Source organism: Thalassophryne amazonica, chromosome 22 (assembly GCF_902500255.1).
Source record: "Thalassophryne amazonica chromosome 22, fThaAma1.1, whole genome shotgun sequence".
Lineage (NCBI taxonomy): Eukaryota > Metazoa > Chordata > Actinopteri > Batrachoidiformes > Batrachoididae > Thalassophryne > Thalassophryne amazonica.
The window spans coordinates 1,524,549-1,544,407 of NC_047124.1; the positions used below are offsets into that span (position 1 = coordinate 1,524,549).

General features: G+C 40.7%; 1 protein-coding gene across 5 annotated transcripts in view; it reads left to right on the forward strand.

Moving 5' to 3' along the window:
- tbc1d30 (TBC1 domain family, member 30) overlaps window positions 1-19,859 on the forward strand; it is a 61,457-nt gene that overhangs the window by 38,170 nt on the left and 3,428 nt on the right. For 3 of the 5 annotated variants that reach the window (XM_034163146.1, XM_034163148.1, XM_034163149.1), the window contains 2 exons: window positions 16,750-16,953; window positions 17,194-17,268. In XM_034163146.1, coding sequence (XP_034019037.1) covers window positions 16,750-16,953; window positions 17,194-17,268 — 279 coding nt within the window. The remainder of the gene's footprint in view (window positions 1-16,749; window positions 16,954-17,193; window positions 17,269-19,859) is intronic. The other 2 variants (XM_034163147.1, XM_034163150.1) reach the window with 1 other exon arrangement.

Below are 19,859 nucleotides of genomic sequence, written 5' to 3' on the forward strand. Positions count from 1 at the left end.
ACGAAGACAACCATGAACGAGAGAAAATGAAGAAAATCCGCCATTCTGGTGGCGGGCTGATTCCCTCCGTTGGATATAAACACACTGCTGCCAAAAACTTTTGCCATGCAGATACATTAACACCGGATGACATCGTAATGAATTTTCAGAAGTTTTATGATAAGCCTGGTAAGGTTGAACAGGACAGGGCTCTACTTCATCTGATGACAATAACAGAAGTTAAACGGCAGCGTCAAAAGGTTGACGATGAAGACCGAAGAAAGGACAGGAACATCTCTGTGAAATACAGTCTGCTGTGTAATGACCATCCGCATAAAGTACCAGTTTGCAAACCAACATTCCTCACAGTGTTGGGTAAGTACAATTTTGTACCTCTTTGAATCAAGCAATCTCAAAGAAAGCGACCATCAACTCCACTCTCAGCCAGCCATCCACCACAAACGCAAGTAACTAATAATTTGTCATCATATTATTTTCGCTTCTTACCTTGTGTTCGTCTTTTGGAACTTTAAAACACGTCGAATCCGGCCATAAGTGGGCTTATTTGTTCGTGACACTCCACAGAAAAATAATATCCAGTTGTATTTCCCATAAAGTAATGCTGTATGTTGTTATAATCCATCAACGTCCATTTTTATTCCATGAAAAAGTAAAAATATGATGATAAAAACGCGTCTTTCCCGTGTTTCCGATACTTTCGGATTTTCCATGTGACTTGGCCTTATTCACTAACCTGTTTATAAATCCAGCATAAGCTCCGTTCTTGGTACGCGCATTCTTCTGGTGGACGCTTTGGAGTAAAACGTGCGTTCCAAGGCAGTTACGCATTGAAGATTTTGGCCATTCAGAGCTAACAAACCCAGTGACGTAATATAATAATGTTGATATTTACTGTAGAAATAGGAATGTCCCTTGTTTCCAAGAAAAATTCAGGGAAATTAGTTTTTTTTTAATTAATTGTGCTCGTAAGTTTCTTGTGTGGAAATGGTGTGTTTTGTATTGGTTTCAAAGTTGAAGTTAGTAAGTAAGTCTAAGCAAGGTAGATGACTGACAACCTAAATAATTTCCTTTTAATTTACTACAGGCATCAGGAAAGACCGTGCCTCCCGGGTTGCCCAGTATTATGCTGAGACACGTCTAGAGAGAAGAGGTGGTGCACGAAATATTCAGGAGAACAAACAGCGAAGGCAATTAATTGTTGAACACATACAGTCCTTCACATGCAGGGCCAGCCACTATGGACGGAGAGGAGCACCAGGCCGCAAGTATCTCCCTTGTGATCTGAATGTACGCAAGATGCATGAGCTCTTTGAGGCTCTCAACCACACACACACGAGCTACTCCCTGTACTATTCTGTGTTTGCCAATGACTTCAATCTTGGCTTTGGCCACCCAGCTACGGACACATGTTCTGATTGTGCCAAATACAAAATCAGAATTTCTGATCCAAACTTGACTGAAAGAGAGAATCAAATAGAATCTGCATCATTCATTTTGCATCGTCGCAGAGCTCGCATGTTCTATGACCTTTTAAATAGGGTTGCTAATGATTATGTAACAGTCTGCTTTGATATGATGCAAAACTTGATTCTTCCGAAAACTCCAATAGGACAGGCTTACTACTCACGTCAGCTGTATCTGTACTTATTTGGTGTTGTTAGACACTATGGAGAAAACAGTCACCAGAGAAAAGAGGATGTCCACCTCTACGTGTGGCAGGAAAATGAAAGCAGCAAGAACAGCAATATGATTGCATCTGCATTAAATGATTGCTTCAAGGTTCGCCTTGAGGGTGAAATCTGTAAATCCAAGGGGCTTCGGCTGTTTAGCGACTCTTGTTTTGGGCAAAACAAAAATCTGACTTTGGTGTCCATGCTCATGGAACTTAAACAGTTTTTTCCCAACCTTGGCATTGAGCACACCTTTCCAGTTAGAGGGCACAGTTATCTCCCAGCTGACTGTGTTTTTGGTAGGATTGAACAGAAGATCAGGAAAATTGACTCAATTCTGCTACCACAACAATATCATACTCTCCTGCAGCAGTTTGGCAATGTTTACATTTATGGCACAGACTGGAAGGCATTTGATTATAGGTCAGCCACAAAAGAATGTGTGAAGGCTCAGAGAAGCTTTAAGATCAGTGATGCACGTATGCTTGACTTGAGCACCAACAAGGTTGGCTTCAAGACGGTGTACAACGGGGAGTACTGCTTTCACAGTGTGTTGAAACGGGGCAAGCAGTGGGCTGACCTGAAACCTGCCATACTTCCAAAGCAGTCCACAGTGAAAGTCTCAAAGAAGCATGATGTGCTGGCACTTCTGGAAGCAATAGGTGTGTCTGATGGAGTGAGGGCTTTTTATAATGAGGCATTATCTGAGGTGAATGAAAATGCATACCAGAGTGATGAGGATGCACAGTAAATGCAGAAACACACGCGCGCACACACACACACACACACTGTGGTCTGTCAGACTTGTCAGACATCCTCCTTACCCCTCTGAGGATGGTGCACACACAAACAATCCCACTCAGTTTTTGGTCTGGCAAAGTTGTAAAATCATCCCTCTTACCTCTCTCAGAATAACACACACACACACCTGTGGTCTAGCAGAGTTGTCAAACATACAATTTACCCTAACCTCTCTCAGGATGGCGAGCACACACACAAATACGTACAGGTTCAACACTAAACTTACTACTGAATGTATTGATTATTGTTTTTAAATGGTGTTTTTGTCATGCAAATTTAGGTGGCACTTCAGTAGGTTCAAGATGTAAGAATTAATTTAATATTGAGCACTAAAGTAATTTCTGTGTGTTAATTTTTGTTTTATGTAGCAGGTAAATTGCTACTTTTCCTTTTCATAGGTTCAGCATTTTACTGAATAACTTGAATAACTCGACTACGTTCATAATAGTTTGCTGTTACAGGTTCAGCACTTTACTGAATAACTTGAATAACTCTACTGAATGTATTTTTTTTTATCAAAGTTCATAATAGTTTGGCGTTACAGGTTCAACACACTATTGAATGTATTTTGTATCAATATTGATTATTGTTATTTAACACACACACACACTTGAGAGTTGTCAGACATCCCCCTTACCTCTCTCAGGATGCCGCACACACACATACAGGTTCAGCACTTAACTGACTACTGAATGTAATCTTATCAATGATTATTGTTTTTAAATTGTGGTTTTGTTATGCTATTTAGGGTTGCGCATTGAATGGATTGCATTTAAAAAATGAACTGACTGTTTAGTTGTTTTCCATGGTGGATAGTCTTATAACGTAAGATTAAGCATGTGGGAATGAATGTTATGAAGTGTTACTTTATTATTGCTTTTATTACAAATTGTTTGATGAAATTTCCTGATATCTACAACATGTTCTCTTGTTTTAAAATCAGAAAGACAGAAAAACATGGATGGATTTATTGCATTTTGCATTGCATTTTGAAAAAAGAATGAGTGGATTTATAGCGTTTTGGAAAAAATAAAATAAACTTTGGATTATAAACAATAACATTATTGTTAGATTTGTCAATTATTGTTGAAAATGTTCAGACTGAACCAACCATCTATTACAACAGGACAAACTAAATATTTGCAAAATTTGTTGATCTGGATAAATAAGTCATTTTTCTCAAAACAATCAAAATGGATTTAAAGCATTTTGGAAAAGAGCTCTTCATATATATATATATATATATATATATATATATATATATATGTGTGTGTATGTATATATATAAGAAAAATAATATAGCACCTTCAACTGCACCACAGACTAAAACAGTTAAATGTGGTCTATTAAACATTAGATCTCTCTCTTCTAAGTCCCTGTTGGTAAATTTCTCTGTTTTGAGAAATGTGAAGTTAGCGACACCAGCAACCATTGTCAATTGTCTTCCGGGGGCCAGAGCAGGCGACATCGAAGGACATTTGAAATTGCTGGCTAAGGCTAAGCGTAAATTTGGTAAGATTGTAATTCACGTCGGCAGTAATGACACTCGGTTACGCCAATCGGAGGTCACTAAAATTAACATTGAATCGGTGTGTAACTTTGCAAAAACAATGTCGGACTCTGTAGTTTTCTCTGGGCCCCTCCCCAATCAGACCGGGAGTGACATGTTTAGCCGCATGTTCTCCTTGAATTGCTGGCTGTCTGAGTGGTGTCCAAAAAATGAGGTGGGCTTCATTGATAATTGGCAAAGCTTCTGGGGAAAACCTGGTCTTGTTAGGAGAGACGGCATCCATCCCACTTTAGAGGGAGCAGCTCTCATTTCTAGAAATCTGGCCAATTTTTTGGGATCCTCCAAACTGTGACTGTCTAGCGTTGGGACCAGGAGGCAGAGCTGTGGTCTTATACACCTCTCTGCAGCTTCTCTCCCCCTGCCATCCCCTCATTACCCCATCCCCTTAGAGACGGTGCCTGCTCCCAGACCACCAATAACTAGCAAAAATCTATTTAAGCATAAAAATTCAAAAAGAAAAAATAATATAGCACCTTCAATTGCACCACAGACTAAAACAGTTAAATGTGGTCTATTAAACATTAGGTCTCTCTCTTCTAAGTCCCTGTTGGTAAATGATATAATAATTGATCAACGTATTGATTTATTCTGCCTTACAGAAACCTGGTTACAGCAGGATGAATATGTTAGTTTAAATGAGTCAACACCCCCGAGTCACACTAACTGTCAGAATGCTCGTAGCACGGGCCGGGGCGGAGGATTAGCAGCAATCTTCCATTCCAGCTTATTAATTAATCAAAAACCTAGACAGAGCTTTAATTCATTTGAAAGCTTGTCTCTTAGTCTTGTCCATCCAAATTGGAAGTCTCAAAAACCAGTTTTATTTGTTATTATCTATCGTCCTCCTGGTCGTTACTGTGAGTTTCTCTGTGAATTTTCAGACCTTTTGTCTGACTTAGTGCTTAGCTCAGATAAGATAATTATAGTGGGGGATTTTAACATCCACACAGATGCTGAGAATGACAGCCTCAACACTGCATTTAATCTATTATTAGACTCTATCGGCTTTGCTCAAAAAGTAAATGAGTCCACCCACCACTTTAATCATATTTTAGATCTTGTTCTGACTTATGGTATGGAAATAGAAGACTTAACAGTATTCCCTGAAAACTCCCTTTTGTCTGATCATTTTTTAATAACATTTACATTTACCCTGATGGACTACCCTGCAGTGGGGAATAAGTTTCATTACACTAGAAGTCTTTCAGAAAGCGCTGTAACTAGGTTTAAGGATATGATTCCTTCTTTATGTTCTCTAATGTCATATACCAACACAGAGCAGAGTAGCTACCTAAACTCTGTAAGGGAGATAGAGTATCTCGTCAATAGTTTTACATCCTTATTGAAGACAACTTTGGATGCTGTAGCTCCTCTGAAAAAGAGAGCTTTAAATCAGAAGTGTCTGACTCCGTGGTATAACTCACAAACTCGTAGCTTAAAGCAGATAACCCGTAAGTTGGAGAGGAAATGGCGTCTCACTAATTTAGAAGATCTTCACTTAGCCTGGAAAAAGAGTTTGTTGCTCTATAAGAAAGCCCTTCGTGAAGCTAGGACATCTTTCTACTCATCACTAATTGAAGAAAATAAGAACAACCCCAGGTTTCTTTTCAGCACTGTAGCCAGGCTGACAAAGAGTCAGAGCTCTATTGAGCTGAGTATTCCATTAACTTTAACTAGTAATGACTTCATGACTTTCTTTGCTAACAAAATTTTGACTATTAGAGAAAAAATTACTCATAACCATCCCAAAGATGTATCGTTATCTTTGGCTGCTTTCAGTGATGCCGGTATTTGGTTAGACTCTTTCTCTCCGATTGTTCTGTCTGAGTTATTTTCATTAGTTACTTCATCCAAACCATCAACATGCTTATTAGACCCCATTCCTGCCAGGCTGCTCAAGGAAGTCCTACCATTATTTAATGCTTCAATCTTAAATATGATCAATCTATCTTTGTTAGTTGGTTATGTACCACAGGCCTTTAAGGTGGCAGTAATTAAACCATTACTTAAAAAGCCATCACTTGACCCAGCTATCTTAGCTAATTATAGGCCAATCTCCAACCTTCCTTTTCTCTCAAAGATTCTTGAGAGGGTAGTTGTAAAACAGCTAACTGATCACCTGCAGAGGAATGGTCTATTTGAAGAGTTTCAGTCAGGTTTTAGAATTCATCATAGTACAGAAACAGCATTAGTGAAGGTTACAAATGATCTTCTTATGGCTTCGGACAGTGGACTTATCTCTGTGCTTGTTCTGTTGGACCTCAGTGCTGCTTTTGATACTGTTGACCATAAAATTTTATTACAGAGATTAGAGCATGTCATAGGTATTAAAGGCATTGCGCTGCGGTGGTTTGAATCATATTTGTCTAATAGATTACAGTTTGTTCATGTAAATGGGGAATCTTCTTCACAGACTAAAGTTAATTATGGAGTTCCACAAGGTTCTGTGCTAGGACCAATTTTATTCACTTTATACATGCTTCCCTTAGGCAGTATTATTAGACGGTATTGCTTAAATTTTCATTGTTACGCAGATGATACCCAGCTTTATCTATCCATGAAGCCAGAGGATACGCACCAATTAGCTAAACTGCAGGATTGTCTTACAGACATAAAGACATGGATGACCTCTAATTTCCTGCTTTTAAACTCAGATAAAACTGAAGTTATTGTACTTGGCCCCACAAATCTTAGAAGCATGGTGTCTAACCAGATCGTTACTCTGGATGGCATTTCCCTGATCTCTAGTAATACTGTGAGAAATCTTGGAGTTATTTTTGATCAGGATATGTCATTCAAAGCGCATATTAAACAAATATGTAGGACTGCCTTTTTGCATTTACGCAATATCTCTAAAATCAGAAAGGTCTTGTCTCAGAGTGATGCTGAAAAACTAATTCATGCATTTGTTTCCTCTAGGCTGGACTATTGTAATTCATTATTATCAGGTTGTCCTAAAAGTTCCCTAAAAAGCCTTCAGTTGGTTCAGAATGCTGCAGCTAGAGTACTGACGGGGACTAGAAGGAGAGAGCATATCTCACCCGTGTTGGCCTCCCTTCATTGGCTTCCTGTTAATGCTAGAATAGAATTTAAAATTCTTCTTCTTACTTATAAGGTTTTGAATAATCAGGTCCCATCTTATCTTAGGGACCTCATAGTACCATATTACCCCATTAGAGCGCTTCGCTCTCAGACTGCGGGCTTACTTGTAGTTCCTAGGGTTTGTAAGAGTAGAATGGGAGGCAGAGCCTTCAGCTTTCAGGCTCCTCTCCTGTGGAACCAGCTCCCAATTCAGATCAGGGAGACAGATACCCTCTCTACTTTTAAGATTAGGCTTAAAACTTTCCTTTTCGCTAAGGCTTATAGTTAGGACTGGATCGGGTGACCCTGGACCATCCCTTGGTTATGTTGCTTTAGACGTAGACTGTGTTTCATAATTATTGTATGGCCTTGCCTTGCAATGTGGAGCGCCTTGGGGCAACTGTTTGTTGTGATTTGGCGCTATACAAGAAAAAAGTTGATTGATTGATTGATACTTATAAGGTTTTGAATAATCAGGTCCCATCTTATCTTAGGGACCTCGTAGTACCATATCACCCCAATAGAGCGCTTCGCTCTCAGACTGCAGGCTTACTTGTAGTTCCTAGGGTTTGTAAGAGTAGAATGGGAGGCAGAGCCTTCAGCTTTCAGGCTCCTCTCCTGTGGAACCAGCTCCCAATTCAGATCGGGGAGACAGACACCCTCTCTACTTTTAAGATTAGGCTTAAAACTTTCCTTTTTGCTAAAGCTTATAGTTAGGGCTGGATCGGGTGACCCTGAACCATCCCGTGGTTATGCTGCTATAGACTTAGACTGCTGGGGGGTTCCCATGATGCACTGTTTCTTTCTCTTTTTGCTCTGTATGCACCACTCTGCATTTAATCATTAGTGATCGATCTCTGCTCCCCTCCACAGCATGTCTTTTTCCTGGTTCTCTCCCTCAGCCCCAACCAGTCCCAGCAGAAGACTGCCCCTCCCTGAGCCTGGTTCTGCTGGAGGTTTCTTCCTGTTAAAAGGGAGTTTTTCCTTCCCACTGTAGCCAAGTGCTTGCTCACAGGGGGTCGTTTTGACCGTTGGGGTTTTACATAATTATTGTATGGCCTTGCCTTACAATATAAAGCGCCTTGGGGCAACTGTTTGTTGTGATTTGGCGCTATATAAAAAAATTGATTGATTGATTGATTGATATATATGTATGTATGTGTATGTATGTATGTGTATGTATATATATGTATGTGTGTGTATGTATGTGTGTGTATATATATGTGTGTGCGTGCGTGTGTGCGTACGCGTGTGCGTACGCGTGCGTGTACGCGTGTGTGTGTGTGCGTACGCGTGTGTGTACGCGTGCGTGTGTGTACGCGTGTGTACGTGTGTGCGTACGTGTACGTGTACGCGTGTGTACGTGTGTGTGCGTGCGTACGTGTACGTGTGTGTGCGTGCGTACGTGTACGTGTGTGTGCGTGCGTACGTGTACGTGTGTGTGTACGTGTGTGCACGTGTGTGTGTAATATGAGGTCTGTTAGAAAAGTATCCAACCTTTTTAATTTTTTCAAAAACTATATGGATTTGTGTGCTTCATGTGCGCTTGCATCAGACAAGCTTGAACCTTCGTGCGCATGCGTGAGTTTTTTCACGCCTGTCAGTTGCGTCATTTGCCTGTGGGCAGGCTTTGAGTGAGCACTGGTCCACCCCCCTTGTCGGATTTTCATTGTCAGTGAAATGGCTGAGCAACTGCCGCTTTGCTCCATGAAAATTTTTTCAGAAACTCTGCCAGACAGCCAGCTGGAAACCATTTGGAAGATTCAGGTGGCTTTTGGTGAAGATTGTATCGGTGTCACACAGATTAAGGACCATTAAAACTCGATTAAAAACGGCCCACAGCGCCGGAGGGCGCACTGTGCCCCGAGCGGCCATCGACAGGCTGAAACGAGCAGATCATTAACAAGTTTAAGGCTCTGTTGATGCAGGACGTCGTGTGACTAGCAGAGAAGTTTCACAAGAGGTCGGGATCAGCACTTTATTGGCACATTCCACTGTTAAAGGAGATTTTGTAATGAAAGACGTGCGGACGGATTCGCGCGTCGGGATGCAGCCACTCATGGCGCGGGACAAACAACACCTCCGTGTTGGAAGTCTCACAAGACAAGTTGGAACATGCCCAGCTGTTAAACAATTTCTCGGATACTCACTCGACTGAAAAACCATCGAAAGCTGTCTGAATCTTACGAATGGTTTCCAACACGGAGGTGTTTTTTGGCCCGCCACGCCATGAGCGGCTGCGTTGGGACGCGCGAATCCGTCCGCACGTCTTTCATTACAAAATCTCCTTTAACAGTGGAATGTGCCGATAAATTGCTGATCCTGACCTCTTCTGAAACTTCTCTGCTAGTCACACGACGTCCTGCATCAACAGAGCCTTAAATTTGTTAGTGATCTGCTCGTTTCAGCCTGTCGATGGCCGTTCAGGGCGCTGTGGGCCGTTTTTAATCCAGTTTTAATGGTCCTTAATCCGTGTGATACCGATACAATCTTCACCGAAAGCCACCTGAATCTTCCAAATGGTTTCCAGCTGGCTGTCTGGCAGAGTTTCTGAAAAAAATTTCATGGAGCAAAGCGGCATTCGCTCAGCTGTTTGCTGAGAATGAAAATCCGCCGAGGGGGCTGGACCACTCCTCCCACAAAGCCTGCCCACAGGCGAATGACGCAACCGACAGGCGTGAAAAAACTCACGCATGTGCACGAAGGTTCAAGCTTGTCTGATGCAAGCGCACGTGATTCAAATCCATATAGTTTTTGAAAAAAATAAAAAGGTCGGATAGTTTTCTCACAGCTTGACATTCAGCTGGAATGTTAAGGGCTTAAACCACCCAATTAAACGCAAGAAGGTCATGACCCATCTCAAGCAATTAAAAGCTAATATAGCGTTTCTCCAGGAAACTCACCTAAAAAAACTCAGATCAATTGCGATTAAGAACTGGATGGGCTGGTCAATATTTCACATCTACTGTACCTTTTAAGCCAAGTTGAGAGGCATGGCCATAAGTATAAGTAAGGATACACATTTCGTGCACTCTAGCTCACGGTCTGATGCCAACGGACAATATTTGGTGGTTACTGGTTTCCTATGTGGCATGAAGGTTGCACTGGTTAATATATATATGCACCCAATTTTGATTGTTCTTTGTTTTTTCAAGGAGTTGTCACATTGATTCCTGACCTAAATTCGCACTTGCTCATATTCGGTGGAGATTTTAACTTTTGTATGGACCTGGTGCTGGACAGATCCTCCTGTAGACAGGGCAGCAGGCAGTCAAATTCAGCTATCTGCATGCAAGCCTTTCTTTTGGAATATGGAATTTCTGATGTATGGTGCTTTTTACATCCATACAACAAAGAATACTCATTTTTCTCGCATGTCCATAACTCCTACAGCCGGATAGATTATTTTTTCCATTGATGGCAATCTCACCCAGTATGTGCAAGCTTGTGAATACAAAACTATCTTAATCTCGGATCATGCCCCATTAGTGTTGACCCTGAGGTTGCCCGGTGGTAGCAGCATTAAAAAGTGTTGGAGGTTCAACCCTTTGCTTTTGTCAGATGAAAAATTTGTTAAGTTTATTACAGCGGAAATAACCTCGTCTTTGGAGTTTAATGTGACCCCAGGGGTGTCCATCTCAATTGTCTGGGAAACATTGAAAGCCTTTTTAAGAGGCCAAATAATTTCATATGTAGCTAGTAAAAGGAAAAGCACTTTGACACAACAAGAAATACTGGATAAATAAATTTCACAGATTGACATTATAAACACCCAGACCCCATCTCAGAAGATGGAGAAACAGCGTCTTAAACTTAAGACTGAGTATGATTTGCTTTCCTCTCATTATATTGAAAATCTCCTAATTAAAAATAGAAGCACGGTGTACGAACATGGAGACAAAGCTGGAGAAATTTTGGCCAGACAATTGAAAGGAGCAAGGGCAAAGCAGCTTATAAATGGGGTACAGGCACAAGATGGGACAGTCCATACAGATCAACAGGGAATAAACAATGCCTTTAAGGATTTTTATACAAATTTATACACTTCTTGTAACCCAGATCTGAATCTAATTGCATCTTTTTTCAAAACTTAGACTTGCCTACACTCTCTGTAGATCAGATCGCTACTATGGATAGACCAATAACTCAGAAAGAGATCTGCTTGGCCATTAACTTGCTGAAAACTAAAATGGCTCCAGGCCTTGATGGTTTTACAAATGAATTTTATCAGACCTTTAGTGAACAACTATCCCCGTTTTTGACAAAGGTTTATGCTGAAGCCTACTCGTCTGGTCAACTTCCTCCTACTCTCAACCAGGTGTGCATTTCGCTTTTGTTAAAAAAAAAAAAGAAAAAGGGAAAGATCCAGTAGAATGTGGTTGCTACAGGCCAATCTCCTTGCTAAACTCCGATTATAAAATACTGGCAAAAATTCTTTCACTCCGCTTAGAAAAGATTCTACCTTGCATCATCTCGGATGATCAGTCTGGCTTTATAAAAAAAAAAGCCCCTTTTCTTTAATAATCGACGTCTGTTAAACATTATGTATTCCCCTTGTGATTCTGCCTGCCTTCTTTCTATGGATGCAGAGAAGGCATTCGACAGGGTTGAATGGGACGTCCTTTTCCAGACCCTGGTCAAATTTGGATTTGGAGCATCTTTCACTGCATGGGTTCGGCTGCTGTATTCATCTCCCTCTGCTAGGGTGTTGACTAATAATCTATATTCTGAGCCTTTTTTGTTAGAGCGTGGGACTAAACAAGGCTGTCCCCTTAGCCCACTTTTATTTGTTCTGGCTATAGAGCCACTCGCGGTTGCTATAAGGGCGAATCACTCTATTTCGGGTATCCTCAGGGGAAATCTAGTACATAAGATCTCTTTGTATGCTGACGACCTCCTTTTATATGTATCAAATGCTGAGTTTACAATCCCTCAAATTATTGATACTTTACATCGATTTGGGGAGGTCTCTGGGTATAAGTTAAATTTGCAAAAAAGTGAGTTAATGCCTCTAAATTTAGCGGATTCAAGTCCCATTTAAAGTTACCTGAGAATACTTCACTTACCTTGGTATTGTAATGACAAAGAATTTTTCTGACCTATTTGAAAAAGGTTTTGGGAAGCTTTTAAACAAAACTAAGCGGGACCTTTTAACCTGGTCTGCCCTTCCTATTTCACTTATAGGTAGGATTAATTCGATTAACATGACTATACTTCCAAAATACCTATACTTGTTTTAGTGTTTGTCCTTATTTATTCCTGGGAGTTACTTTAAAAAACTGGATTCAGCTTTATCATGGTTTATTTGGAATGGCAAGAATCCTCGTCTACGTAAGGTTTTTTTGCAAAAAAAAACAAAAACAAACAAAATGGAGGTCTAGCTCTTGCAAATTTCAGACAATACTATTGAGCTGCAAATTTGCATTCTATGATGTTTTTGGGTGCACTGCAAATTAGATGAGAATTGCCCCTTGTGGGTATCCATGGAAAAGCATTCATGTATTATGGTAAATTTATCTGCCTTTTTAGCTTCACCCATCAATCAATCAATCAATCAATTTTATTTATATAGTTCTTATGGATCAGCTCACTAAAGAGATGGCTGTTTTGGCTCCCAAGTGGTTCCTCAGATTTTGTTTGGTGCTTGAATTTATTTCTTATCAAAAATAATGTAAAATTATGTGTAAAATGAATTACTAATGTACAAAACATAAATCAAATCAATTTGATTTATATAGCGCCAAATCACAACAAACAGTTGCCCCAAGGCGCTTTAGATTGTAAGGCAAAAGCCATACAATAATTACGGAAAAACCCCAACGGTCAAAACGACCCCCTGTGAGCAAGCATTTGGCGACGGTGGGAAGGAAAAACTCGCTTTTAACAGGAAGAAACCTCCAGCAGAACCAGGCTCAGGGAGGGGCAGTCTTCTGCTGGGAGTGGTTGGGGCTGAGGGAGAGAACCAGGAAAAAGACATGCTGTGGAAGAGAGCAGAGATCAATCACTAATGATTAAATGCAGAGTGGTGCATACAGAGCAAAAAGAGAAAGAAACACTCAGTGCATCATGGGAACCCCCCAGCAGTCTAAGTCTATAGCGGCATAACTAAGGGATGGTTCAGGGTCACCTGACCCAATCCTAACTATAAGCTTTAACAAAAAGGAAAGTTTTAAGCCTAATCTTAAAAGTAGAGAGGGTGTCTGTCTCCCTGATCTGAATTGGGAGCTGGTTCCACAGGAGAGGATCCTGAAAGCTGAAGGCTCTGCCTCCCATTCTACTCTTACAAACCCTAGGAACTACAAGTAAGCCTGCAGTCTGAGAGCGAAGCGCTCTATTGGGGTGATATGGTACTATGAGGTCCCTAAGATAAGATGGGACCTGATTATTCAAAACCTTATAAGTAAGAAGAAGAATTTTAAATTATATTCTAGAATTAACAGGAAGCCAATGAAGAGAGGCCAATATGGGTGAGATATGCTCTCTCCTTCTAGTCCCCGTCAGTACTCTAGCTGCAGCATTTTGAATTAACTGAAGGCTTTTTAGGGAACTTTTAGGACAACCTGAAAATAATGAATTACAATAGTCCAGCCTAGAGGAAATAAATGCATGAATTAGTTTTTCAGCATCACTCTGAGACAAGACCTTTCTGATTTTAGAGATATTGCGTAAATGCAAAAAGGCAGTCCTACATATTTAATATGCGCTTTGAATGACATATCCTGATCAAAAATGACTCCAAGATTTCTCACAGTATTACTAGAGGTCAGGGTAATGCCATCCAGAGTAAGGATCTGGTTAGACACCATGTTTCTAAGATTTGTGGCGCCAAGTACAATAACTTCAGTTTTATCTGAGTTTAAAAGCAGGAAATTAGAGGTCATCCATGTCTTTATGTCTGTAAGACAATCCTGCAGTTTAGCTAACTGGTGTGTGTCCTCTGGCTTCATGGATAGATAAAGCTGGGTATCATCTGCGTAACAATGAAAATTTAAGCAATGCCGTCTAATAATACTGCCTAAGGGAAGCATGTATAAAGTGAATAAAATTGGTCCTAGCACAGAACCTTGTGGAACTCCATAAGTAACCTTAGTCTGTGAAGATTCCCCATTTACATGAACAAATTGTAATCTATTAGATAAATATGATATAAATACACCCATGCCAGTAAATTTGCCTAGTATTCCAGACGTAAAATCCATAGTTATGCATTCATGTAAAATCTACGTACAATTTAGAAAGCATTACAAATTACAGCAAGGTGCACTGTTTGGTTCAATAGCACAAAATCATCTTTTCCAGCCCTCACTGCTTGACAATACTTTCACAATCTGGCACAAAAAGGGCATTAAAACTCTAGCCGATTTTTATATAGAAGGGAAGTTTGCATCTTTCGAACAACTATCCCAGAAATTTACTTTACCTGCATCTAACTTTTTTAGATACCTACAGGCTAGAGACTATGTGAAGGAGACTGTATCAGAGTTTCCACACAGACCATCCATCCATCCATTAATTTTCTTCCGCTTTATCCGGAGTCGGGTCGCGGGGGCAGGCAGCTCAAGCAAAGCCGCCCAGATCTCCCGATCCCACACACCTCCCCCAGCTCCTCCGGGGGAACCCCAAGGCGTTCCCAAGCCAGCCGAGAGATGTAATCCTTCCAGCGTGTCCTGGGTCTTCCCCGGGGCCTCCTCCCAATGGGACGTGCCCGGAACACCTCTCCAGCGAGGCGTCCAGGGGGCATCCGGAAATCTTTTCCACACAAACCAATTAAAGGTATTTTGGATCATATTTTCAATTTTGGTGTCGAAAAGAAAGGGGCAATTTCTTTTATCATTAAGCAACTGGACTCTGTGTCCTCTAGTGACTCTAAAATTCAACATTCTTGGGGCAGAGACCTTCAGATACCAATTGATGATAATGTGTGGGCTGACATATTAAAACAGGTCAATTCTTCATCCATGTGTGCACGCCATTCACTGATCCAGTTTAAGGTTGTACATCGAGTTCACATATCCAAATCTAATTTAGCAAAAATGTTTCCGCAAACGGACGCTACATGTGATAGGTGCAAAGTTAGTCAGGCTACCCTCCTCCACATGTTTTGGGTCTGCTCCTGTCTTGAAAGATTCTGGAGGGACATATTTGAAGCATTGTCCATGGTACTGGGAGTCAGGATACCACTTAATCCTCTAATTGCACTATTTGGGGTCACTTCAGGTGGGGTACTGCCTGGGGAAGTACGGCTCCCAGCGGGTGGTCATAAGGTAATAACTTTTACCACTTTGGTGGCACGTCGCCTCATTGTTTTAAAGTGGAAAGACCCCGCGCCACCTTTATTGACACACTGGATAAGAGAGGTCCTAGTAAATCTTCGTCTCGATTAGATTAGATATGTATTACGTGGGTCAGAGCAAAAAATTTTAAAAGTGTGGAAATCCTTTTTTATCTTCTTTGATAACCAAACGACATCGGTATAGTCCTTGATGGCTGTTTTTTTTAATTTCTTTTTCTGTATGTTAATTTACTTTTCAACGTACAATCTGTTTTTGGAACACTTATCACTGTTGTATGTGATTTGACCTATCGGTGCAATATCTCTATATGTTTTTGTGGTGACAGCTGGGGAGGGTGGGTTTTGGGGTGTTATTATTGTTTTATTTTGTAATCATTCCTTGTATAATTATTCACTTCTCTGTTTTGGTACTGTTTTGTGATAACTAATGAAAATTAGAATTAAAAATATTTAAACACAAAAAAATCTTTGAATTGGTATGAAAACAGTTTCAAAGTTAACCATCAGATTAAATGAACTTTGATCTAAACAGCAAACTGCCATCAAAGACAGACTGATGTGGAGTCTGCTTACATCAAAGTGTTCCTGTGGCCTCTAAGTTGCTGTCTGACGTGGTCCCCTGAAATAAAAGCCAAATGTTCATCCTGTAACATCTTGGAAGCATCAAGAAGATTTTTCCCATTTGGCCTTCAGTGGTCACTTCAGCTTGTTTAGAGGATGAAAGTCCAGCTGGGTGAGCAAATCTGTACCCAAAGAAGCTTAAAGACTTGCAGTGGATTTGTTCTGATTTGTGTTATTCTGGAAAGTTTTTAAGTCAAAGCCCTTTACTGTAATCTTTTGAGGCTGCTCTTTTACGTCTGTGTCATTCTGTGTGTCTTGAAGCAAACAGCGTGACAGAACGAACCGAAGCAGGAAAAGAACGGCATTTTACATCCAAAAAAAAAAAAAACCACAACGATGGTTTAATGTTAAGTGAGACAACAGAACATTGAAAACCAAATGGAAGACCTCAGTACAAAAAACTGTTGGGAGTCTTTGGGTCCTGGTACCATCCCAGGGGAACTACTCACACTGTCTTCAAATCATAGAATTATCAGCTGTTATTGACTTTAATCCTTCCATTTCGCTCACACGAGGTCACTGTTGTCAGACTGCAACACGTCTTCTGGACCACCAATGAATCCTCATCAATGCTCCAGAACTCCTGCTGCCACAGCGAACTGCATCCTAACAATCTGACTCATTCACCGCACCCCGGACACCCGCGGAGGGGGCGTGTCTCATAACTGTGGGACTGAGACCATGCATGTGCTTTCTCACTTTTTCAAATCCAGATCAGAGAGGCGAGCAGGGGAACATTGCAGAGCTGAGCCCAGGAGCCGTGGGAGCTGTCGGAAGTGCAAAGGCGGAGCACCAAGCAGCCATCAACAGCATGATGATGGAGAGGATGAGCACCGACATCAGCGCGCTGAAGAAGCAGTACGCTCGCATCAAGAGGCGGCAGCAGCAGCAGGCTATGCAGCTCTACATCCACACAGGTGAGAGAAACCCTCAGCCAGGTGTGCGAGTCGATCTGACAGCGTCAGGATGCTGCTGTGGAAACCTTATCAGTAACCAGTGGAGGTGAAGTCCTAATAGTAACACGTGTGTCGTCTCTCACTCACACTCACACACACACACACACACTGGAGGAATGTTTCAAAGTGATAACAGATGAGCTTGTTCCCGTTTCATCCAAACACAAACCTCCATGTCTGACGGTCGTGTGTAACTTGTAGGACACAGACCTGAAGTGGCAACAAGTCCAGAAGTTCTTCAGGACCGTCGCATCAAGCACCAAGACAACGCTGATGGTACTGGGTTCAGACCAGCTGGCCTCTCAAACCAGTTGTTCTGGGGCCGACTTTAAACTTCTTACTGAGTCTTTCCTGTCTGAAAAATGTAATCAGATTACTTAAAGTCGGTGATGGTTTTCTCTAACGGTGATTTCTGGCCTGAAACCAACTTCCTACTTACACCATCGGTTCCCAAAGCAGATGGAGCTGACCTCATTTTTTGAGTATAAAGCACGAAAATCAGTCGTCACATGACTAATTTTCATGTTCAAGAATGTAATGTTGAAAATTTTTTTTGTTTAATATGGCTAACTTTAGTTTCACAGTTCCTATGTTAATGAACATGTTATACTGAAGAAAAAAGAAATCCTTAATTTACTGTATTCTTGAATAAATCACTTTAATTTCATATAATAATAATAATAATAATATATAAAATCTGGTGCTTTAAGTATTAAGTTTGAGGGAATCGATGGCTTCAGAAAATTACAGTCTGTCTATAGTTTGGCTCTTGCTTGAATTTGTACAATGCTCACAAGACGATGGACAAACGTGCATGCTAAATTAAATTCTAAACGAGCAATCTGGGATTTCTGACATCCGCCAAGGGTTAACGAGAAAACAAAATAAAAGATACATGATTCACAACGTGACCCGGACTTTACCTGGATCCGGATTCCACAATGTAATATCTGCGTACTCCTTAAAGGCCTATAAAGTGAAATCCTGAGCCAGAATGTGGACCCGGATCACCTCCAACATTCAGTGGAGACTTTCATGGCTTAATATCTATCTGTGGTGAAAATTACTTCAAAATTTGTGCAGTATTTTTGACGTAATCCTGCTAAAGCTCTGGTCCCACCAAATAATGAAGGATGAATAATGAACCATGCAACAATTTTTTTGTTTTTTGGTATGAGTCCGGTTATTCAACCATCGTGGGAGAATAGAGGCTCTTAGAGGCAGAATATTCAGCTAACGAGGCTCATCTCTGAGTGTGGCGCTAATTTGAAGAAGGTCAAAATTTAGCAACAGCGTGGGGCAGTTTGTGTACGAGGTACTGCGAGGACAAATGAGGATTTTAGAGGCGTGTGTGGTGAGGACGAGGCTGTTAGAAGCCCATTATCTGAGCACCTGGCAGCTACGAGGACAGGACAGGCTATTTTGGCTCCACCTTCTTACGCACTTCGTCATGACAATCCCACCCACTTACTGTGCTGGACTCGGTATATAAATTAATTATTTTGTAGTGGATTAATAATTTTCTCTGACTTTGGCTGATGAAAACACCTCTAATGGTTTCAGAAATCACAGAGGGCCGTTTAAGCCTTCTTGCTCTCGCTCTCTCGCTCACTCACTCTCTAGCTCGCAGCAGGAGAACATTTTTGGAACAAAAGGTAACTATTTGTAATGTTTATATTGTAATAGCTTGGTAAAACAGTTGCATGTTCATTCCTTTTTTATGAGCAGCTGTAAAAACATATTTATGATGGATTTAACATCTTGTAATCGATCAGATGAGCTGCGCTGTGTGTGCTGACGCACTCACTCAGTGTTTTTAATTGTTTGCACAATGTTATACGTGGCTCATTATTCTTGGCTTTATTATTCAGTGGGACCAGGGCTTAACAGACAGACAAATACATAAACACAATGGTTTTATTACATCCTTGGTGGATGTAAAAACCTGCATGGGTTGAAGAAAATTAAAACCTGATCAATTCAAATGATAATAGCAAATAAAGGACTGATCAGCTGCAGCATTTGGTGGCTTCTGGCATTTTGCTTGCAGGAGTTATTTTGAGAGCATTGTCATATGAGTGTTAAATTCTGTCTTAATGAAAGTTTTAGGTTTTTGCCCATATCTGTACTTTAAAGAATCCTGTATGTGACTAGTGAGGAATCCAGGTCGAATGTACTCGGAATAACGGTCTCCGTTTTGTGGATCTTATTCCCATCTTCATGTCTGAAGATTAATATTTGAGATTCTTACTCCTTCAGATAATGTGGTTGGAGGACCACAGTTTAAAGTATTGCACTGACTCTGGGCGCTCCAGTGACTACAGGAGAAGTCCTGCTGACAGCTGGACCTCAAGTCAGAATCCTTTTGGGGGCCAGTAAGACCAGCGAGTCAGTTTTGTCTGGGGTGGACAACTAGCTACGTCCCCTGCTGACTTAGTGGGGGGGGGCATAGTTATTAATAATTAGTAATTACTTGTCCTTATGATTTACACTGCAGCTGCAGTTAAGTGCATATATATATATATATATATATATATATATATATATATATATATATACATACAACCCTGGCAAAAATTATGGAGTCACTGGCCTCGGAGGATGTTCATTCAGTTGTTTAATTTTATAGGAAAAAAAGCAGATCACAGACATGACACAAAACTAAAGTCGTTTCAAATGGCAACTTTCTGGCTTTAAGAAACACTATAAGAAATCAAGAAAAAAAGATTGTGGCAGTCAGTAACGGTTACTTTTTTAGACCAAGCAGAGGAAAAAATTATGGACTCACTCAATTCTGAGGAAAAAATTATGGAATCACCCTGTAAATTTTCATCCCCAAAACTAACACCTGCATCAAATCAGATCTG